At 44.7% G+C, this 24263-nt stretch overlaps 1 protein-coding gene across 3 annotated transcripts in view; it reads left to right on the top strand.

The window, feature by feature from the left end:
- Positions 1 to 13743: 13743 nt before the first annotated feature.
- Positions 13744 to 24263, top strand: part of ERN1 (endoplasmic reticulum to nucleus signaling 1) — an 85547-nt gene continuing 75027 nt past the window's right edge. For all 3 annotated transcript variants that reach the window (XM_082604289.1, XM_082604291.1, XM_082604290.1), the window contains exon 1: positions 13744 to 13984. In XM_082604289.1, coding sequence (XP_082460415.1) covers positions 13931 to 13984 — 54 coding nt within the window. In that variant the 5' untranslated portion in view covers positions 13744 to 13930. The remainder of the gene's footprint in view (positions 13985 to 24263) is intronic.

Here is a 24263-nt window from a genome sequence, read left to right as displayed (position 1 = left end):
CTTCACTGCAGCACGAGGGCTTCTCTCTAGTCGTGGCGCATGCGGGCTCAGTTGCCCCACGGCATGTGGGATCTTACTTCCCCGACCAGGGATCGAACCCGTCACCCCGGCATTGGAAGGTGGATTCTTAACCACTGGACCACGAGGGAAGTCCCAAACGTTTGTTTTTAAATCAACATTTATTACACTGTCATACAGTTTCTACATTGGGAAACGAATTAAAGTTTTATTTGTAGCCTAGAATATGATCTACTTTTATAAATATTCCACAGATTCTTGAAGTGGAGATGTTTTCACTATCATGTACAGATATTGACGTGAAATATTGATTAATTTGGGACTTCCCTGGTGGCGCGTTGTTAAGAATCTGCCTGCCAATGCAGGGGACATGGGTTCAAGCCCTAGTCCAGGAAGATCCCACATGCTGCAGAGCAACTAAGCCCATGCGCCACAACTGCTGAGCCTGCGCTCTAGAATCCATGAGCCACAACTACTGAGCCCACGTGCCACAACTAATGAAGCCCGCGCGCCTAGAGCCTGTGCTCCGCAACAAGAGAAGCCACTGCAATGAGAGGCCTGCGCACCGCAAAGAAGAGTAGCCCCCGCTCGCCGCAACTAGAGAAAAGAAAGCCCATGCACAGCAACAAAGACCCAATGCAGCCAAAAATTAATTAATTAATTAATTAATTAATTGAAAAAAAATTATTAATTCAATCTTAGCTGTAATTATGTTGTCCAAATTTCTCTCTGTATTTTATACTTAATTGGGAGTGTAGGTATTCTCATTGATTAATAGTGAAGTGTTAAGATCATGCTTCAAGTACCAAATGCAGGCAAGGATGCAAAACAGCAAGAACTTTTCTTCATTACTGTGTGGGAATGCAAAATAGTACAACCATTTTCATAATCCCCTAAAACTGCAATCACTCAAAAGCACTTCAGTGGGTAAGTGGTAAGCAATTGAGGTACATCCTTACAACTAAATGCTACTTGGCCATAAAATATTGCCAAAAATAGAATGAACTATCAACACATGTCACACGTGGAAGAATCTCAGGGGTGTTATGCGGTGGGAAAGGAGCCAGACTCAAAGGATGCCATAATTCCATTTATATGACATTATAGAAAAGACAAAACTATAAGGATGGAGAACAGATCAAAGAACTCCCAAGAGATTGGGGGTGTGAGGAGCATTTGGCTACAAAGGCAGCACAAAGGCATTTTTGAGGGTGATAGATTTTTTTCTGTATCTTGATTGTGTTGGTGGTTACAGGACTTTATGCATTTGTCAAAACTCAGAACCGTTCACCCAAAAGATTTAATTTTATTGTATAAAAATTTAAAACAAAAAATTAAAAAATATGCTTCCGTCATTTTCCATGATTATTTTTATTGTTATTTTTTTGCGGTATGTGGGTCTCTCACTGTTGTGGCCACTCCCGTTGTGGAGCACAGGCTCCGGATGCACAGGCTCAACAGCCATGGCTCACGGGTCCAGCCGCTCTGCAGCATGTGGGATCTTCCTGGACCGGGGCACGAACCTGTGTACCCTGCATCTGCAGGCGGACTCTCAACAACTGCACCACCAGGGAAGCCCTCTATTGTTATTTGTTTGTACATTTTGAGGCTATGCTATTTATTCTCATTATAGTTTGTGGCTGATAATATTTCCATTGTGGATTACACATATCTGTGTATAAAATAACTAAGTTATTTATGTGTTTTGCCTTGAGTTCTAATTTATCTCACATTAGCATTATTACTCATGTCTGTTTTTTGTTTGTTTGTCTGATATAAGTTTGCCCATCCGTTTATTTCTAACCTTTCCATGTTATTTTATTCTTACTGTGTCCTTTGTATGAGGCATATGGTTGGATGATAGTGTTTATCCCAATGTGACAATATTTGCCTTTAAAAAAGTTATTTAAAGATACACGTACCCCATTGTTCATAGCAGCACAATTTTTTTTTTTTTTTTTTTTTTTTTGCGGTACGCAGGCCTCTCACTGTTGTGGCCTCTCCCGCTGCAGAGCACAGGCTCCGGACATGCAGGCCCAGCGGCCACAGCCCACAGACCCAGCCACTCTGTGGCATGTGGGATCCTCCTGGACCAGGGCACGAACCTGCGCCCCCTGCATTAGCAGGCGGACTCCCAACCACTGCGCCACCAGGGAAGCCCCCATAGCAGCACAATTTACAATAGCCAAGACATGGAAACAACCCAAGTGCCCATCAACAGACAAATGGTTTAGGAAGCTGTGGCGCGCGCACACACACACACACACACACACACACACACACACACACACACACAGTGGAATATCACTCAGCCATAAAAAAGAATGAAATATTGCCATTTGTGGCAGTGTGGATGGACCTAAATAATATTATGCTTAGTGAAATAAGTCAGAGAATGACAAAGACTATATGATATCACTTATATGTGGACTCTAAAAAATAATACAAATGAATGTATATACAAACAGAAACAGACTCACAGACACAGAAGATAAATTTATGGTTACCAAAGGGGAGAGAGACAAATTAGGAGTATGGGATTAACAGAAACAAACTTAGTGTACATAAAATAGAAAAGCAACAAGAATTTACTGCCTAGGGACTTCCCTGGTGGCGCAGTGGTTAAGAATCTGCCGGCCAATGCAAGGGACACGGGTTTGATCCCTGATCCGGGAAGATCCCACACGCTGTGAAGCAACCAAGCCCCTGTGCCACAGCTACTGAGCCCGCGTGCTGCAGCTACTGAAGCCTGTGCACCTAGAACCTGTGCTTGGGGACAAGAGAAGCCACCACAGTGAGAAGCCCACAAACCACAACAGAGTAGCCCCTGCTCGCCACAAGTAGAGAAGAGCCCATGTGCAGCAATGAAGACCCAACACAGCCAAAAAATAAAATTAAAAATAAATAAAAATAAATGAATGAGGGAAGGGGAGAGGCAGCATGTGGAAAAGGAGGGCTTCCGGAGTGTGGAGTTACAGAGTTTGGAGTGGCTGAGAATCTGCCTGCCAATGCAGGGGACACGAGTTCAAGCCCTGGTCCAGGAAGATCCCACATGCCGCGGAGCAACTAAACCTGTACGCCACAACTACTGAGCCTGTGCTCTAGAGCCAGTGAGCCACAACTACTGAGCCTGCATGCCACAACTACTGAAGCCTGCGCACCTACAGCCCGTGCTCTGCAACAAGAGAAGCCACCGCAATGAGAAGCCAGCGCACTGCAATGAAGAGCAGCCCCTGCTCGCCTCAACTAAAGAAAGCCCGGGTGCAGCAACGAAGACCCAACACATCCAAAAAGTAATTAATTAATTAATTAATTAATTAATTAACTCGTAAAAAGCCCATTTTTGAAGCAGTGGTTTGAGATGCTACTTTTATCATGTACTAGGGTTCCACATTATTCGGGCTCTACTTTTTTTTTTTTTTTTTTTTTTTTTGCGGTACGTGGGCCTCTCACTGTCGTGGCCTCTCCCATTGCGGAGCACAGGCTCCGGACGTGCAGGCTCAGCGGCCATGGCTCACAGGCCCAGCCACTCCGTGGCATGTGGGATCCTCCCAGACCAGGGCACGTACCTGCGTCCCCTGCATCGGCAGGCAGACCCTCAACCACTGTGCCACCAGAGAAGCCCCGGGCTCTACTTTTAATTTTATTCTATTTCACAGTCCTCTCTATTGTTCCAGTACCACACATTCTGTCAGTTTACATTAACGTGATTTTATGCCTCATATGCGAAAGATTTTACCTTTTTTTCACTGACCTATGAAAATGTCTTTACTGAGTTTACTGCTATAAAATTATATCCAAAAAAAAAAAAAAGAATACATGAATGTAAAGAAGGGTGCTTAAAAAAAAAAAAGAATTTACTGCCTATCACAAGGAATTATACCCAGTATCTTCTAATAACCCATAATGGAATATAATCTACAAAAATTCCCAAATCATTATGCTCTATACCTGAAGCCAACACAACATCATCAATCAACTATACTCCAATTTTTAAAAATTCATTTAAATTTTGATTTTGAAGTATCTCTGAATACAGAGAGTACATAAAAGTATATGTGTGATTTGGAGATATTAATAAATTGAACATTCAGATACCACTTAGTTTAAGAGAAATGACATCATCAGTAACTTTAAAGCTCACTTTCGGCCCCTTCTGACAGAGAAAACCACTGTCCTGAATTTTGAGTTTGTCTGGTTTTTGCTTTTTTTTTAGACTTTTGCTTCACATATTTGTATATTATTTAGTTTTGCCTGACTTTGAGCTTTATAGAAATAGAATATACTGTATATATTCTTCTGTGACTTGGTCTTTTTATAGCTTAATATTGGTGACATTCATGTTGTATGTAATGCAACCAGGAATTGTAGTAATGCGACCAGTTTCACTACTGTGTAGCGTCCCAGTACACAATTATACTGCAGTTTATACATCTCTCCTCTTTAGGTTAGATGTTTAAAATATCTTTCAGTTTTTAGTATGACAAACAAAGCTGTTCTGAATATTCTTGTGTGTGTGCAAAAGATCCTTTGGGGTATGCACATAGAAGCACAATTGCTAGGTAAGCACATTTCCAACTTTCCAGATAATAGCAAATTATTTTCCAAAGTGGAGGCTCTAATCTGCACTCCCACATTGGCCTCCACCCTCACCAACTCTTGATATCGTCACACTTTTTATACGTTTGCCAATATGGTGAGTGTAAAATGATGTCTTTAGTGTAGGTCATGGGCCAGGTGTAGTCATGTATATTGTTGATTTAGTCCTCTTAGAAATGTTGAGCTAGCATTTTAATCAGGGATTATTGGTTGCAAGTGATGGAAACCCATCTCAAACTAGCTGGGATAAATAGGGGAAGGTTTGTTTAAATAGGGGAAGAAGAGCTGTGCAGGCTGATGTCAAGCCAACTAGAATCAGAACTTAAGCTTGTACAGGGCTCCTTGACTGCATCTGTGCTTCTCTTTACTTGTCAACTTTTTTCTTTTGTGTTGGCTTTCTTTACATGATGGAGGCAGCTCCTGGGCCTCACACCTCCCAGCCTTGCCGGTAAAAAGGAAACGAGTCTCTTTTCATTCCTCTAGTTGGGGCCAGATTGGATACAAGCCTACCCATGGGTCAAGTAAAGTTGGTTAGATGGGTAGCTGTTTTGGCTAACTATTACTGCACAACAAACCACTACATAACTTAGTGGTTTAAAACAACAGCCATTTTATTATCTCTCACAGATCTGTGAGTTAACTAGCCTTGTTAACTGAAAACAGGGTTTGCCTCTTGGTAGGTGTCAAGCCAAAAGACACAACCAAGCCAAAGACTGGGAGAAGGAAGGATTTATTACTTGCAGCAAGTAAGGAGAACGCTGGGGATATTTCGTAAAGCAGTGTCTCCCCAAGCAGCAAAACCGGGGAAATTTTAAGCTAAGGGTATATGCATATTCATGAAGATGCTGATGCAGTCATGCATATTCACGAAGAGGCTGGGGCAGTGTGTGCATATTCATGAAGGGCCTTGAGTAGAGCAGAATTCAGCACAGAATTGGGGCAAAGTTTGAGAGAGTCCAAGCTTTAGTTGACTGAAGGCACAAAGGTCAGAAAAAGTTAACATCATTCCTTAGGTTCAGACCAGTCTGGGGTCTTAGCCATCCTCCACCTGGGTGGGGGCCTAAATTCCTGTAGAACAACTCAAAAGACTGTACCAGATTATTATGTATATCTATTGAGGAGGAACTAGGACTCTGTGTTATCACTGAACTATTTTTTCTTGACTGTGTTTCCTTTGCCCCTGCATTCCCTCACTTGCCTTAATACCTTTAATTACTGAGACCTGTTCAAGGGCAAGCATCGTGGCCAGGCTTAGATCACAAAATAGCTTAGGCCAATAATGGCTTCTCTTATGTCAAGAAAGCCATGCCTGGTTCTCTTTCTCTGGAGACCCCCTACCCTCTCTGCTTACCGTCTCAGCAGAGAGGGACTTCTGTTCCATGTGGTCACCCTGGAGCTTGATTGGGCTGAAACATCCAAAATGGCTCACCTAGATGGCTGGCAGCTGGGAGCTGTTGATTAAAGCAACTCCATTCTCCTCCATGTGGCCTGAGTGTGGCTTGGGCTTCTCCCAAGATGGCAGCTAGATTCCAGGAGCAGGTATTCCAAGAGGAAGGAAATGGAAGTTGCCATGCCTTTTAAACTTGGGCTGGGAAGCCTCAGAATGTCACTTCCGGTCAAAACCAGTCACGGGGACAGTCCAGGTTCAAAGGGAAGGGAAATAGCTCTTACTTTTGAAGGGAAGAGCAGCATGGCTTATAAGGAGGGAAAGTATTGTTTGGGGCCATCTTTGGAAACTTAGCTACCACAGTAGAGTAGAATGATTGGCCTCACCAGGGTAGGTGCCCACTAGGGCAGAGCCAGCACCACCTAGCATATCTGCCCTTTTTCCAAGGCGGGCCCTGACTCCTGTTCACTTGCTCCCTCCATGGTGAGAACAGCTGAAACTGAGCAGGACTTGGGAATTAGGGAAGTGAAGGAATGCAGAAACAAAGGAAAATCAGTTAAACAAGAAAAGTAATGACAACAGTTCAGCCATAAAACAGAGTCCTTGTTCCTCCTCAGGGGAGGTACGTAATGATCTGACACACATATCTTTGAGTTCTGCAGGAAATTAGACTGCCCATCCAAGTGGAGGATGGTGACTCTAAGCTGAGCAAAAGCAGGTAGACCCCAAACTGGTTGAAACCAGAAACTTGATGGTTAAGATTCCTGAAACATCACCCTATTACCTCACCACCAACCAATCAGAAGAAAGTCATGTACCCTGAAGCCCTCACCCCAAGTGTTGCCTTAAAAACCCATCCCTGAAAGCCAATAACAGGGAGTTTTGAGCATGAGCCACTCCCATACTCCTTGTTTGGCGAGCTGCAGATAAACACTATGCTTTCCTTCATCACAACCTGGTGTCAGTGAATTGGCTTTGCTTTGAGGCAGGCAAGTGGACCCAAGTTCAGTTTGGTAATACGGTCCCTTGAACATGGTAAACACTTGATAACTGTTGTTGAATTCCTTCTTCTGAATCTTCTTGTTTGTTTAACTGCACCAGTCAAATATTTTCCATCCTGCTTTGGCAAGGTCTCTTGTATCAGCCTTGGTCCCCCCTTCCTTTTCTTGCTCTAGGTTAAGGCCCAAATAACCCTTGTTAACCGGCTCCTGATGTCTCTCAAATGCCTGTCTTTTGCCCGAACTCTCCCCCCGAAGTGTACCTTCAGTCCCATCTCACTCTGCTGCCTGCTAAGAAAGCCCAGCCTGACATTAACGCCCCCACCCACCGGCCCATCCTGCCTGCCCTGGCTCATCTCCCGCTGCTCCTCTGGGTAGAAGTCAAGCACGAGCTCACTTGTTTTTAGTGTATGTGCTGCCGAAGCAAGCACACGAGCTCATTAATGAGGCAGCTGGGGCTTCCATGAAGCCACGCAGTCCTTTCCCTTCTCCAGGCTTCTGTTCGGGGCCTCCTTTCCCCCTAGACTATTCCTTTCCCCTATCAAATCTGACAAAAGGCCTAGCCCAGATACCACTTCTTCCATGAAGCCCTCCCTGCTCTATCCATCCCACCTCCTTCCTTCCACCAGACCCATCTCTCTCTTGAACACCATAGTTCTGTCTCTGAGTTTATTCTCACCTTCTTGCACTTTTCACAGTTGGCCTTGTACGTTGTGCACGTCCTATCACCTTTACCAACTTGCAAACTGTGATATTCCTTCATGGTACCAATCCTTTGAACTCAGAAGCCCTTGATAGTATTTGTTAAAGGAATGAATGAATAAATGAATGAATGAGTGGTAACCGTCCGAGGTCAAAGATGAGGTCATCTGCAAAATGAAGGTGACAAAATTATAGCTAAAGTTTCTTTCTACTCTCAAATTTGGTTGTGGACCTCCCTGGTGACGCAGTGGTTAAGAATCTGCCTGCCAATGCAGGGGACACGGGTTTGATCCCTGGGAAGATCCCACATGCTGTGGAGCAACTAAGCCCGTGCACCACAACTACTGAGCCTGCAAACCGCAACTACTGAAGCCCGCACGCCTAGAGCCTGTGCTCCACAACAAGAGAAGCCACCGCAATGAGAAGCCCGCGCACCACAACGAAGAATAGCCCCTGCTCACCGCAACTAGAGAAAGCCGGCGCTCAGCAACGAAGACCCAGCACAGCCAAAAAAATAAATAAATAAATATTTTTAAAAAAGAAAAAATACTCAAAAATATTTTTTAAAAAATTAAAAAAAATAAAATTTGGTTATGTCTGTGAATGAGCTCTCTTAGAAAGGAGAGAGAGAGAACAGGTAAGGTATATATCTTGAACCTTAAGAAATACAGTCTGCAAGGAGGAAAAAGAGCAGAGAGACAGGAGGAAAGCCAGAAAATGGTACTATCCAAGGAGGAAAAGTTCAAGAAAAAAGAACTGTTAACATACCTGAGGGAATTCCCTGGCAGTCCAGTGGTTAGGACTCTGCACTCTCACTGCCGAGGCTTTGGGTTCAATTCCTGGTCCGGGAACTAAGATCCCACAAGTCAGGCGGCACGACCAAAAAAACCCAAAAACCAACCAAACAAAAACACGTGAACTGAAGAGAGGCCCAGGGTAAAAAAGATAAGCCCACTGGGATTTTGCAGGAGGAAGAATATGAGCTGCTTGAGAGAAGTTTCCAGAGAGTTCTGTTGAAATAAGCTGGATCCCAGGGGATTAGGAGGGACTGACCAGTGAGGAAGAAGAGGCACTCTGAGAGGATGGCCGTTGCCACGTTGGCACTGAGCTGGCCCTTTGAGAATATTAATATACGATACACTGGTACCACTATGGACACTTCACCATGGTGGCATATAGACTCAGCACAAATGGGTGTAAAATACAACAGCTCAGAGGCAAGTGAACAAATAATCAGGATTAGACTGAGCTCCCTCCCAGGGCAGAAGCCCCAGGGGAAAGCTCACTCTTCTCTCCCAGGTGGCTGGTTGGTGCCTTTTGTGAGTTGTGCTTTTGCACAATCAACCCCCAGGTGAGATCAGGAGACTTACATGTTATTTGAGGCAATGCCCCTTATCACCACATATTTGTACAAACTTCTGTTTGTTAATAGTATTCCAGGGACAAGGCAGTGTGGGCTCCTGCCTAACCACATTTACGGGCCACAGAATGGTACCTTGTCACTATGCTGGGGGAGGGGCGAGGATAACAACCAGCGATGGTGGAACAGGCTGCAGCATCTGTGGTTGCCTCAATGAACTCCGAAGTTATGTAGACAGCTGAGTTTTTTGTTTTTTGTTTTTTTTTTGACAGCTAAGTTCTAATCCAGGTTGTGCTGGGAATTCCCTGGTGGTCCAGTGGTTAGGACTCAGCACTTTCACTGCTGTGGACCCAGGTTCAATCCCTGGTCGGGGAACTAAGATCCCACGTGATGTGCGGTACAGCCAAAGGAAAAAAAAATCCATGTTGTGCCGCTTACTAGCTATGTGTTACCCACCTGACTGTTAATCTTTTAAGATTCCAATGTATCATCTGTAAAATGGGGCTAAGAACACTACCTCATAGAACTGCTGTGCAGATAGCATGAGCTGGTCCTATAAAACGTGTGTTTGCACATTTCCAAACAATAGCCCACAGCCAACCAATGTTAACTGTGATAAGAATCATCTTTGCGGTAGCAAAAAAGTGTACAGTAGATTGGATTCTGTGGTAAAGAGAAGTTCTCCGGAGTGAGTGGCACAATCTCTTCAAATCCAGTCATCCTGGAACAGGAAGAACCAAGGTTCTATTTACCTAAGAACCAAACTGCTCACAGTGACAGCGGCTTTTAAAGAATTTCCCTTTAAAAATTAGGACGTGAAGGAGATAAACATTTAGCTTGCTACCAGAAACTCTTGCTTCATCGTTTTATTTATCCCTTAACTACCCCTCAACGTGTGCTGTAAGTTCAAGTCTGTTTGGGAGCAGCGGCAGCGTGGAGGTCACTCAAAATAGTCAAAGTGGATTTAGCCTGGTAAAGACACTGTTCCTTTGAGATGGTACTGAAGCTTTCAACCATGACCTCCCTTTCTGGTTTTACCAGCTTTTCCTTTCAAGTCTCCTTCAAAGGGAACTACTCTTTCACTAAATAGCTATCTGCAAACCAACTTCATAATCATTTTTAAGTGAAATTTTGAAGGGTTTCAAACAGAATTGAGACAGGCACAAACATTTGAAGGCTGGATCATAACTTCCACTAGAGGGCGACATTTGCTAAAATAAAGAAAAGGGATTAATGGCCACAGGGATTAACACTGGACATTATGAGTGAGCCGGATTCCAGGACCTTGGCTGCCCCTATCACCTGCGGGAACTGGAAAACACACAGTCTCCACCCCACAGGGCTCCACCCACAGGAGATTCACAATCAGTAGGGGGAGGAAGGCAGAAAAAGGTGTTGGGAATCTATTTTTTAAAAAACTCCAAGTTTGGGAGCCACTGATTTAGAGAGAAGTGAAAATAAGATTTTAGCTCACTTTCTCCCACCACTCCCTCCCCTCTACTGACATAGTCAGGTCCTGCCTGCTCCAGTCTTTGCTGAACATATATTTTAACCTTGGTGGAAAAAGAGGTCTTATCTTTACACTAAAACCATGACCTTTGCCTTGTTTAGTGGATGTTATTTAAAACAACTTCCAGAAAGGTCATTTTCAGGCCTTTTCTATGGGCAGGTCCACTTCAAAGGCACCCTGTAAAAATATTTCCATTTCTGTCTGTATTTATCAGCAATGCCAGCTTTTGCTTTATCAAAAGCAAAAAGCTGTCTAAAACAATACTTGACTATGGAACAAGATTGTGGGCAATGCTGCCGTAAATAAAACCAGAACTTATCAGTGTGAGTTGCCAATCAAATGGAGACGGGCACAAGACATGTGCCTGTCTGATTAAGCATACGAGTAACCTCACTGGTGCATAAGAAATTCTGAGAACCTATAACAGTGCAGTTATGGCCTGGAGATTTGGTCCAGATGAGTACAAGATAAATATACCTACCTGGTCCAGTCTCCTTGGAATGGATTTTTTTTTTTCTTTATTGGATCTTTAAAACTGATTTATGAGTCAGATTGAGGTAAGCATTCCTCTTTGTGTTTTATCTACTGTGCTTACAGGGTCACAGTGACATTTTGAATTGTAAAAGGGCTGCCAGAGTTCCAGCACGGAAAGTTCCCCTCCTAGAGTCACTCTGTCGGAGAAAAAGCACCAGAGAAGGCATGTGAAAGCAGCATTTCCTGATCAGGCTTCTCTTTTAACTCAACCCTGTGGTCTTACAGATCCTGTTGTCAGCTTGCATGCTGGACGGATAATCATTAAAGAGCTCCTCCCACTTTCTGTGGGCGCCTCCCTGGACACCTGGCCACACTGGTCAGGAGTGATGGAGCTTGTGTTTCTGCACACCCCTTGCCAATCTCAAACCTCTCCGTTTGCATTTAGACATGCAGATAACACTTTTCAAAATGTGTCTACTGCTTTCACGGTGGCCAAGATTTGTTCTACTCTTAAACTGGTGTGTTGGATTCTCCAGCAAGGGTTTAGTCCCTTGACTGTGATTCAGGCATATGAAGTTGGGAATGGGGAACTTTGCTGATGGGATTTGGTTTACCATGAGCATTTCTGTCTGCTCTAGTGGGATAGGATTGACTCACATGCACCCAGGTCAGACATCTGGTCAGTCCCCCACTACTTTTTTTTTTAATTATATTATTTTTTATTGAAGTATAGTTGATTTTACAATGTTGTGTTAGTTTCAGGTGTAGAGAAAGTGATTCATATATATATATATATATATATATATATATATATATATATATATATATATATATATATATTCTTTTTCAGATTCTTTTCCCTTATAGGTGATTACAAGATATTGAATACAGTCCCTACTTCTTTATTTCTCTAGCATTGCTTACTCCTTTCCCCCAACCCTGAAAAATCTTAGGCTGTCATACGAGCAAGTCAAGAAAAATTAGGGCTTCCCTGGTGGTGCAGTGGTTGGGAATCTGCCTGCTAATGCAGGGGACACGGGTTTGAGCCCTGGTCTGGGAGGATCCCGCATGCCACGGAGCAACTAGGCCCGTGAGCCACAACTGCTGTGCCTGCGCGTCTGGAGCCGGTGCTCCACAACAAGAGAGGCCGTGATAGTGAGAGGCCCGCACACTGCGATGAAGAGTGGCCCCTGCTTGCCACAACTAGAGATAGCCCTCGCACAGAAACGAAGACCCAACACAGCAAAAATAAATAAATAAATAAATAAATAAATAAATAAATAAATAAATAAACCCCTACCCCCAACATCTTCTTAAAAAAAAAAAAAAAGAAAAAGAAAAATTAGAGGGCTTCCCTGGTGGTGCAGTGGTTAAGAATCCGCCTGTCAATGCAGGGCACCCGGATTGGAGCCCTGGGCCAGGAAGATCCTACATGCCGTGGAGCAACTAAGCCCGTGGGCCACAACCACTGAGACTGTGCTCTAGAGCCTGCGAGCCACAACTACTGAGCCTGCATGCCACAACTACTGAAGCCCATGCGCCTAGAGTCCGTGCTCCTGCAGCAAGAGAAGCCACTGCAATGAGAAGCCCGCGCACTGCAATGAAGAGTAGCCCCCGCTCGCCACAACTAGAGAAAGCCTGCGGGCAGCGACAAAGACCCAAGGCAGCCAAAAATAAAATTAATTAATTAAAAAAACAAAAAAGAAAAATTAGAGAAGCTGCCATCCTTTTTTTCCTTTTCTCCTAGAATATGGAAATGTTGTGCTCTGAACCTTAGTTTATTCTGTCTTGTTACAAATGTCCTCTGGAGAGAGGCTTCCATCAAAGTGGAGGGCAGCATGGAACAGAGTGACCAAACAGCTGCGGGGCTCTTTACATCAGGTTAATAGCCCACAGCCTTCAAAAGGACCTCGTATGAGTCCTCAACAAACCCACTCCCTCCAGCGAGTTGGGACACATGTCAAGCTTCACGAGGTCACATCTACAAATGCCACATAAACACACATGACACCAGCAGCTGAAATGGTTTCCTTCTTTGCTTGTAATTTTTGGCGAATGATTTGGCCGTGGTTATTCCAAAGGGAACTGGTGGCTGTTGGACATGATTTGAGGGGAATTCCTGAGGACAAAGAAAGGGACGTTTGGACTAACTGAGGCGCAGCTGGAGGACCCCAGGGCTGCGAACTCGGCGATAGCCGCGCGCAGGGCAGAAGCGCCGGGTTGCAGGAATCCCCTGCCAGCTGCCGACCCTCACTCCGGAGGTCGCTGACGATCCCACCACGGCGGGAAGGCGGAGCGGGGACTCTGGACACTCGGCACCGGCTGTCTCCTGGCCTTTCCTGATCAAGTCTGACGCAGCGGATCTCTCAGCGGGATCACTGGGACCGCCTGGGGCAGGGAGTGCGCCCGCGTGGCGGGGTTGCCGGTCTCCCCTTGCCCTCAGACAAGCTCTTTGCCTCGATCACTCAGCGTCCCTAGATGCCTGACGCAGAAGCCTGCTGCTCTTCTGCCGCCGCGGCCGGGGCACTCAAGGCCAGCCGGAGGCCCAAGCCGCCTTTGGCACCGCCTATAACCCCGCCCCTCCAGCGACAGCCCCGTCCAGGCCAGCCCCAGCCCGCCCCCAAGCCTGGGCCCCGCCCAATCCCAGGCCCGCCCCTAGGCCGGCCCCGCCTCCTTCCCCGCCCCGACCGGAAGAAGCGCCGGCGCCCGGCACTTAAAGGGCCGGGAATGGGGGTGCCACCACCGCCTAGTTAGCTCTGCGTCTGCAGAGTCCCGGCCGCCGCCGCGCTCTCGTCGCGGCGCCCCCGCCCCGTTCTCTGCCCGCCCGCACCGCCCCCCTGGAGCCGGCCGGACCGGTCAGGAGCCAGGGCCGAGTCCTCGCCATGCCTGCCCGACTGCAGCTGCTGCTGCTGGCGTTGCTGCTGCCCAGCCCCGGGGTGAGTGACCGGGAAGGTTGGGGTGGGGAACGGCGCGGGACGGGCCGGGGTCCGAGCCGGGAGCACGGCGGCGGCGGCCCCAGGCTCCGTGCGCCCGGGCGGAGACGGCGCCGGGCGGGGAGTGGCGGCCTCCTGACCGGCCGGAGTGGCGGCCACGGCCGGCCCCGCCGAGGCGTCCGCCACCCAGGGGCCTCGCGGGCCAGCGCGGCTGTCACGAGCAGCGCCTACCCGGCCGCGTGCTCTCCGGCGCAACTTTGTGTCGTCCTAGCGGCACCTCGGGGTCTCCAGAAGGCCCCGGGCCCTTGGGAGGCCGCCCCACCTGCCGGACCCTTCCCGCCTGTGGGCGCCAACTCGGCCTGGCGGTGGCCGCGGAGGGAGGGCAGAAAGGGCCCTGTAACCAAGGGGAAGGGAATGTCTTGCGTTTGTAATCTTCGCTTGAACTTTTCAAAATGCGAGAACTTTGGGAAACGAATGCCACTGGAAGTGGGTAAGCGTTCTTACCCTAGGGGTTGATTCTGCTTACCTGCCTTGCAGGTTTCTTGGCATTGGAGGCAGCGGGCTTCCTTTCGGGCAGCAAGACATCGCTAAGCAGGTTAAGCGGTGGGAATGGTACCCTTTTTTTCAAGACCCCTTGTGGGACAGCAGTGAAGCCGCTTCGAAACTTTAAACGAAGACTGTCTCCTCACGGGAGCACCGTGGGGCTGTCCAAAAAGTCTTTTCATCTTTTTCTGGAGAGAAGAGCCTGGTTTACATTTATTTAACTTTCAGGCCTTCACTCAGGCTGTGGATTCGGGCACCGTGGCTGGGAGGACATTTTGTGGACAGACTTGGCTTTTTTTCCCCTTCTGGTTGGAAGAACCCAAATTAGTGAGTGGTTTAAAAAAAAAAAAAAAGAAACAAAACGTATTGTTCAGGATGTGGGTATGGTGCATTGGAGCAGGTTCTGTTTAATGACCTCCACTGTGTACTTTTTAATGTGGTGTATCAGGTACCAGGTGTCCAGGTGGAGAATTGACATGTGTATACCTGAGTGCCACAGCATGAACTCTTTGGAGGTTAAGCATTTTAGGTAAATAATAGTCCGTGCTCTTGGGGTAACAAGAATTTGGAAACACCTGAAGTAATACGAGGCCACCTTTTTCAAATTCAGGGTTATTTATTTATTTATTTAAATTAATTTATTAATTTATTTTTGGCTGCGTTGGGTCTTGCTCCTGCGCCCGGGCTCTCTCCAGTTGCAGCGAGCGGGGGCTACTCCTTGTTGCAGTGCACAGGCTTTTCATTGGGGTGGTTTCTCTTTATTGCAGAGCACGGGCTCTAGGCGCCTGGGCTTCAGTAGTTGTGGCACGTGGGCTCAGTAGTTTTGGCTCGTGGGCTCTAGAGTGCAGGCTCAGTAGTTGTGGCACATGGGCTTAGTTACTCCGCGGCATGTGGGATTTTCCTGGACCAGGGCTCGAACCCGTGTCCCCTCCATTGGCAGGCGGATTCTTAACCACTGTGCCACCAGGGAAATCCCGGGGTTTTTTTTAAAGGAAAATTTGTACACACTTCACAATAAAACTCATGTCAGTTAAGTTTTCCTTCTGATTGAATTTTTTAAAAATCCACTTTCAAAACTGGGGTCAGGTTTTGAACTTGAACATTTCATCTTGGATTGGTTAACTGCTGCCTGGCATCTGTCCACAAATAAGAGTGTAAAGAGAGTGACCAACATGTATGACATGGAAACCAGTCATTGCGTATCACCAGAGCCTGTGTATGTTGTTTTCTTTGCCACACCTTTTCGTGTGCCATTCTGTCACTGGAGTCTAGTGTTTCAGTTATGGAACAACTTTGGCTAAAGAACCAAAAATAACTATTTAGCCTTAGTTGGGAATATAGTTTCGGTTCATGTAAATATTTCCAAATTGTATTTAGAAATCCAGACTTTTCAGAGTTCATGGTAAAAGAGTCCAACCCTTATCAAAAGGTTATGTTTTAGTGTAACTGCTTTTAAGGGCAAAGGTCAGAATTTCACTCCCAGAATTACCTACCAGTAAAAATTTCGATCCCCAAACGTAGTGGGAAATATTATTTTAAAATTCTAAATGAAATGCATTGCAGAGTTTGCAGTTAAACTAGGCAGCCAGTGATGTTGTGCAGAATGTACTGACTGTAAAATCAGACAAACCTGGGTTCTTTCTGGTCCCTTGGTAGCTGTGTCCTCAGAGTCTTAGAGACTCTGTTTCCTGATCTGTGAAATGGGGACAGCTAACACACTAACAGGTGTGAAGGGACCTGGCACATCATAGATAATGTAAATTCTCCTTGCCACCCCCCAAAGGTGTTCTTTACTCTAAGTCATCATTTTTCAATGTTATACTATGCCTGAGCAAGGAATATTTTTTGATGCTGTTTCTTTTTGATTGATGAAGTAACTAGTGCAGAGGAGGCAATATTGTGATTTTCCTTCAGTGTGTGTCTGAGCCAGACATTGACTCACCTGCAAGCTGAGACTCCAGCTACCAGATGCAAAATGCAGTTATATCGGTGTTACTAAGCACTCAGAGCTGTCTTTTTTTAATCCAGAAGGTGCTTATTCAGTCAGTGAGTTTTTCACCTCCTTCCTAGACCTGGATCTTGTGCCTAATGTTGGTTTGTGTTGCATCATTGCTGCCCTGTGGTCCTCACTGTACAGTGTTTGGGTGTCACTTCTCTCAAGTACCAAAGAGATCTGTGGCACGTGAGGCAGGGTACTTTCTTCAGCTAGAGGATATGTAATTTCTTTTATTCCCCCGATGTTTTGGTTTTAGAGGGGGATAAACAACTTCACAGAGAATTGCAGATCACGCGTGTGCAAAAACACACGGAGACATGAGTCTTAACTAGAAATGGCCTTGCTTATCATTTATTCTGATAGTTATCACCTGCATGAATTATCCTCATAGGAGGTCTGGAGTATTAATACTGCTGCCACGAGGAGAGTGAGGAGGGTGTTTCATGAAGCTCATGTTCTCAGGACTGCTGATCCTGAAATTAGACTGTAGTTGTGCACATGCGTTTGTTTTGTTTCATTAACTTGCCTGCCCAGGAGGCTCTCCGCAGTCATATGGCTTCTAAGTGCACAAGAGGAAAAGTGTATGAGAGTGATTCTTGAGAAAGTTCGACAGTAGACCATATTCCCAAATATAAAACCAGTGAGCTATGTAAAGGTTTCTTCATGTCTGAACAGAACAGTGCCATCTGCATGGGCCTGGGGGTTATAGTTATTTGCTTGCCTCCGATGGCGTCTCCATTCTTCAGGTTGAAGAATCATTGGATAACTATTTCATTTTCATTGGAAACCTCTTTGGTTTGGGGAATCCACAGTAATCCTTAGGCTTAATATTGTGTATGTTTTATAATGATCAAATGTTCTCCCTGAAGAGATGATATAGGGGAGAAAAGCCTAATGTATCATTTTGATGGATTCTGTTTTTATTACGCACACATAACTCGGGGCCTGTAACCTAGCAATATGATTAGAGTATGAGGCTGGCTTAAAAAATAGGGACAGTGAATCATAGTCTGTGAATAATAAACATGCTGGTTGGCTATATTTCCCAGGGGCTGGGGATTTTTTTTTTTTCCTATCTTTATCTCTACCTATATCCCATGTTTGGTTTCAGACTTTGCTGCCTCAGAGCAACACATGCTCAGAGATATTTAAATGAGTGAGTGCACCAGACCACATATGGACTGGGAAAAGTAGAACTTAAAATGCGCCCCCCCCCAGATACCGTACAAAAACAAACAAAAAATCCCAAGGTCCTTGCTTACATGACTTTTTAAAATTTTAAGTTCCTTTTACACAGTCTCTGCATCACTTCTGATAATCTTATGATCTTTGTTCATGTACAAAGACATAGCAAGTAGAACAGTGTAAAAATGTGTTCTGTATATATATGTTCTTAATTTAATTATTTATTTATTTTTTAAAGTTTTTTGTCTGTGTTGGGTCTTCGTTGCCGTGTACGGGCTTTCTCTAGTTGCGGGGAGCGGGGGCTACTCTTCGTTGCTGCACGCAGGCTTCTCATTGCGGTGGCTTCTCTTGCTGTGGAGCATGGGCTCTAGGCGCTGTGGGCTTCAGTAGTTGTGGCATGCGGGCTCAGTAGCTGTGGCTTGCGGGCTCAGTAGCTGTGGCTCGCGGGCTCAGTAGCTGTGGCACGTGGGCTCAGTAGCTGTGGCTCACAGGCTCTAGAGCACAGGCTCAGTAGCTGTGGCACATGGGGGCTTAGTTGCTGCACGGCGCATGGGATCTTCCCGGGCCAGGGCTCGAACCTGTGTCCCCTGCATTGGCAGGCGGATTCTTAACCACTGTGCCACTAGGGAAGTCCCTGTGTTCTGTATTTTTGTTCAGTTTTTTTTTTTCACAGAATGTCTCCTGTGACCTGTTAGGAAATGTTCTGAGTGCACCATTGCATTTGTCACTTTCAGTAGCACCTTAGTAAACCATTATCCACTCAGAAAGCATTTGAGCCTTCTGTGCCCAGCTCCGGTTAGGGACTGGGGTCCTAGCTGAGCAGGGTTGATGTGGTAATAAGCCATGCTTTGCCTGGTGATCATCCCACTGGGGTCATATGGGTTCTTTCCAGTTTTTCCACTATTATAAGAAAGGTGATTTCCTTTTCTTCAAATCTTTTGTGTGTTTGGTGCTTTCTGTATGATAACATGGGAAGATTTGAAAAAAAAATCTCTCAAAGTATTATCATATTTGTCGTAATAAAGAAAAAAGAAAGCATAGTCTAAATTTTTTTAAAAAGCACAACATATCTATAATTCTGTTACCCAAACATTATCTCTATTAACATTTTAACAACTTTATTGAGCTATAATTCACATAGCATACAATTCACACATTTAAAATATACAGTTCAATCACTTTTAGTATATTCACAGAATTGTACAACCACCACCACTATCAATTTTATGATATTTTCATCATCCCCCAAAGAAGCTCCATACCCATTAGCTGTCACTCCCCATTTCCCACAAACCTCCCAGCCCCTGGTAACCACTGATCTACATTTGTCTCTGTAGATTTGCCTGTTCTGGACATTACATATAAATGGAATCATGCTACATGTGGTCTTTCGTGTCTGGCTTCTTTCACTTAGCGTAATGTTTTCAAGGTTCATCCATGTTGTAGCCTGTATCGGTGCTTTGTTCCTTTTTATTGATGAATAAATATTCCATTATGTGGATATACCACATTTTGTTCATCCGTTCTTCATTTGATGGACATTAGGGTTTCCGCTTTTTGGCTGTTATGAATACTGCTGTGAACATTTGGGTACAGATTTTTGAATGGCCATGGATTTTTCTTGGGTATATACCCAAGAGTGGGATTTCTGGGTCATGCGGTAACCCTCTAACCTTTTGAGGAACTAGCAAACTGTTTTCCAAAGCAGCTGCACTATTTTACATTCCCACTTGCAGTGTAGGAGGGTTCCAATTTCTCTACATCCTCCCCAACACTTGATATATATATTTTTAAAGTCAAGTTAGTTTTATTGTCTTGTAACAGTCTAACATATGTCTTAGCTCTGACATAAAGATGCCCAACACTTGATATTATCTGTCTTTATTATAGTTATCCTAGTGGTGGTGAAGTTGTAACTCCTTAGTTTTGGTTTGCATTTCTCTGATGACTAGTCTACTCATATCTTTTTTTTTTTTTTTTTTTCTTGGCTGCGTTGAGGCTTTGTTGCTGCACGCGGCTTTCTCTAGTTGTGGCGAGCGGGGGCTACTCTTCGTTGCGGTGAGCAGGCTTCTCATTTCGGTGGCTTCTCTTGTTGCAGAACACGGGCTCTAGAGCGCAGGCTCAGTAGTTGTGGTGCACGGGCTTAGTTGCTCCGCGGCATGTGGGATCTTCCCCAACCAGAGCTCGAACCTGTGTCCCCTGCATTGGCAGGCGGATTCTTAACCACTGAGCCACCAGGGAAGCCCTCATATCTTGATATATGTCCTTCTAGACATTTTTATGTGCACATATTTGCAGAGATAATGTTTTTCTTCCCCAAACTGGAATATAACATGGATCTTTCTGTGTCAGTAAATTTAATTCTACAACATTATTCTCACTGGCTGTGTGATACTTCTGTGAAAGAGTGTACTGTAATTTGACCATTCAACCATTTAAATATTGAGGCTGTTTTTAATTTTCATTACTATAAACAATTGTGATAAACCTTACTGCTAAACTCTTGAGCCCATCTTAACTGCTTAATTATTTCCTTGGGATAAATTCCTAGAACTGGAATTTGCTTGTCATATGTACTCTTTTACAGTCCCCTTCTCCAGCCCCCAAGCAATATTAGATGTTTTAAAAAGAACAGAACTAACCTTAAATTGGTTTCATGATAGCCATTTTAAAGTAAGCTGTTTTCTTTTAGCAGGGTGGATTTTAAATCTGAAAATGGAATGTTTAGGTTTTATTTTGCTTATATTTTGAAGACCTGAATAACCACAAGTTTCTTTATGACACCCTATGTACCTAAAAGCTATTGAGAAAATGTTTTATTCTGATTTGTTAATAGCTTGTTTGCAGGGTCCTTTGGTCTGCAGTCGTTTCAGGTCAGCTTTCTAGCAGGTGTGGCTCCCATGAGCACTCTGAAATACCTTGGGATAATTCTGTGAGTTTGGTTTTAAGGGTAGCCCACCCCCTGCAGAAAATATTATTATTATTATTATTTTTTGGCCGTGCCGCACAGGTTGCAGGATCTTAGTTCCCTGACCAGGGGCTGAACCTGGACCACGGCAATGAAAGCACTGAGTCCTGACCACTGGACTGCCAGGGAATTCCCAAGATTCTTTTGATAGTTGGTTATGAGGCCATTTAAAATTTTGACTCAAGACTGTTCGTAAATCAAAAGTTGATGCATTTTTTGTCTCTTTTGGAGGCCATAGTTCTTAAAACATATAGCTTGTCCATACAGCTTTTTTTCCTAGCAAAATGAACATACCACTTGACAATAAAGTGAAATATTTGTTGGCGTCTTGTTTTGTTTTTCCCACAAACGTACCTGGATTTACTCATCCAAAAGAATGTTGTCTCTTCCAAAATAATAACCCCTTCAGGGTCAATGTTCATGTTCAAAAGACAAATTAGTCTTTTTTTTTTTTTTTTTTACTTTTTTTTAAACTTCATTTAGTAATTCAACTTTAAAATGAAAAAAAGAGCCCTAAAAAAGCAAATATTTATTATTAAGCCTATTATCCTTACACAATTCCTTCTAGTCTCTGCTTAAATATAACTTTGACGTGGTCCACACTGAAGTTTTGATCAATACTATTACCCAGCTTGATTGCACAATTTATCGAGGACACTTGGATTTTTGGTTGTTTCTAAAAACCAGTGAGAGACTTGCTACCACTTAGAGGATTCAAAAGTATATTCTTTGAAGGTAATTTCCAAAACATTCCAGATCTATTGTGAGCAGTGGGAACATGTATGGATAAATGTTTAGCTTCCCGTCAAAGTATGTTAGACTCCTAGAAGGGATCTTGCTGGTTTAGATCAATAAGTCTTAATATTTTCCCCACCCCACTCCTACGTAAGGAATGGGATGCATGACCACAGTGCAAGCAGGTTAGAACCTTCAAGGGTGGTATTTTGGGGCACGTACCACCCTCACTCAGGCATCACCCTGCCCTCCCAAGTTGAACAGTCACTGCTCTGCTGTGTTCCCAGAGCACACAGATGAGGAAGCTGAGGCCAGACAGGGCCGGTGACCTGTCCGTGGTCGTACACCAGTGGCAGAACTGAGCCCTGAATCTGATCCTCCCGCTTCCCTTTGAAGAGCAGCCCCTGCAGTGCTTATGTCCTGGTACATCTGTTAGAACAAATAAGTCCAGATACCCCAGTCACACCTGAGGAGGTGGCCAAGCCATGTTGCAGGGAGAGATGGGATTTAGAGAAGGACCAGAAGAGAAGAAAGTAGGCTTCCCTGTAAGCTTGGGGAAATGCTCAGACGATGCTCTTGTTCCTTCCAGGAGAGTCGCAGCCTCTTACCCTTTGTTTCAGTCAGAGAAAGATGCAGATTTGGGATGGAAACACTGCTTTGCCCTGAGCATCTCCATCAGGGATATCAACTGAATCCGGCAGTCACGGGGAGAATGCAGGTTAAGAGGCCCTTACACCAAGTTCTCAGTTTAAGCTCTTTTCTTTGCTTGAGGTCTAATAATATCCAAGCAGGTGCATGTTTTTCAGTAAGATCTTGCCCCCAAATGTTTCTGGAATAGTAAAACCGAAAGTTCATGTCTACGAAGCCTTTAACCAAAGTTTCTTTTCCATACCGCAGTCACAGCCTTCGGCAAGGGATCCTGAAAAGGTAGAACTCTTTAATGATCAGGCCAGGTCTGGGGTGTTCGCCTTTGCAGAGGCCCCACCTCCCACCAAGTGCTGGCACCAAGAAGTGGGTATATGATGACAGGAGAGAGAGTAGCCTTGGCCCTTGGGCCACAATAGAGGGACTTCAGTTAGCTCAGGTGGGTCTCAGGAGAGGGTAGTGAGGGAGAGAGGAGGAGGCCAGGAAAGTGCCCTGCATGGGGGTGGTGCACTTCTCTTGCTGGTTTGTCCTAGAGGGCAGGGACTGTGTTTTGCTTATCTTTGCATCCTCTCTGGCATTTAGCACAGTGAGTCGGTCGTACCCCCTGTAGTGGGCACTCAGCAAGTATTGATTGAATTTCTCTTTGAGGCTCTTGAAGACCAATAAGACAAGGAGCTCTTCTATCATCAGGCGACGTGGGCTGTGGATTTGCGAGGGGATAAGGAAAATGTTGCTTTATCTGTAATCTGTATTCTTTAGTGAGATCTTATCAATAGCATTTCGTTCTACACAATGAGAGGGGTTCCAGGATACTTGCTTGGGTGGACATGACCCCCAGTGTGTGGTGCTCTCTTGATAGGCTCCTCATATCAGTCATGAGATTAATTTTCCCACTGCCAAACCCCAGGAGATAAATTGTCTGTGATTATTCCAAGTCAGTTTCATTTTTTGCTCAGCATGATGTTTCACTATTAAAAAATGAACCTTGATCCAGGGTTGTCCTCTTCTGTATTAAACATGATTTCCCTAGTTAGTAGACTAATTTATAATTATCATTCAAAACCACCCCTTCCCTCAGTGGATTATTTTCCCTCTCTATTTCAGATGAGGGAATCATTGTTTGTCAAGGCTGCGGGAAAGTTTGTCATGGAAACCGGATTTTTTTCGTACATTATCTGAATAAATAGTGCTGTCAGATCCCTCGAACCTGACATTGTCATTGATCTCCAGTTGGGTCAGAGGATTTTGCTGACCAAACTAACTCAGATCTCCTTCCTCTTAAAGCAAATGACCCGTGATTCCTGAGGGGCCTCCCGGAGTGAGAGAAACACCTGTCTGAGAGGCCACAGCTGCAACCGGGAATGTGTTACTTGAGGCAGTGCTTCTCCACCCCGGCTGACTGAGTCACCTGGGGACCTTTTAAAATACCCTATGCCAAGGTCCCACCTCAGCTGAATGAAATCAGAATCTCTAGGAGTGGAGGTCGGCATCCTTTCTTTAAAAAAGAAAAAAAAATTTTTTAAACCCCAGGTGATTCTAACATGCAGCCAGGTTGAGGCTATCAAGTATGTCCTGTTCCTTTGTCCTGGACACAGCCATTGTGTCCACCTGTGCCTTGTGATGTCACAGAGCCCTGGACCAAACCACAGCCAGCCTTTGGCTTTTTTTACAGAGAAGTTAGGACTGATACATTCTTCTAGTTAGTGGCAGAACTAGAAATAGAGAACCTAGCATTATGTCTTTTCTAGTATACTATGTTGCCCAACTTTTAAAGAACAAGTAATTCCAGACAGATGGATATATATGTTTTTTTGAGTACTAACTACTGAATTTGTTTTTAAAAAAATCAGCTTTAACTGATAACTGACCTTAAATTCAAATACACTTATTTACTGAATTATAAGATGTTTGGAATTATTTAAAGTTCCACTTATGCTTATTTATTATTTTTGCCTTCTCCATACATTAGGAGGCCTAAGGAATCCAAACAATACTGTTTCCCGGGTTCCTTCACATACCCTGGTGGGTAAAATCATCCTTCAAGTTTGAAAAGAGCCTTCTCTAGCCAGAGTGAAGTAGCTAAGGGGAGTGGGTATGGGAGGAATTTGTGGAAGGAGTAAGTTGGACAGTTAAAGTACACGAACGAAGCATATAAACAAAAAGGGTTTCTTATCAGGATGAGAATATGTACGTTGGAAGCAAATCGCTGG

The sequence above is a fragment of the Mesoplodon mirus genome (genome assembly GCF_964341445.2).
Source record: "Mesoplodon mirus genome assembly, chromosome: 18".
NCBI classification, from domain to species: Eukaryota; Metazoa; Chordata; class Mammalia; order Artiodactyla; family Ziphiidae; genus Mesoplodon; species Mesoplodon mirus.
This window is presented reverse-complemented; position numbering and strand designations above follow the sequence as displayed.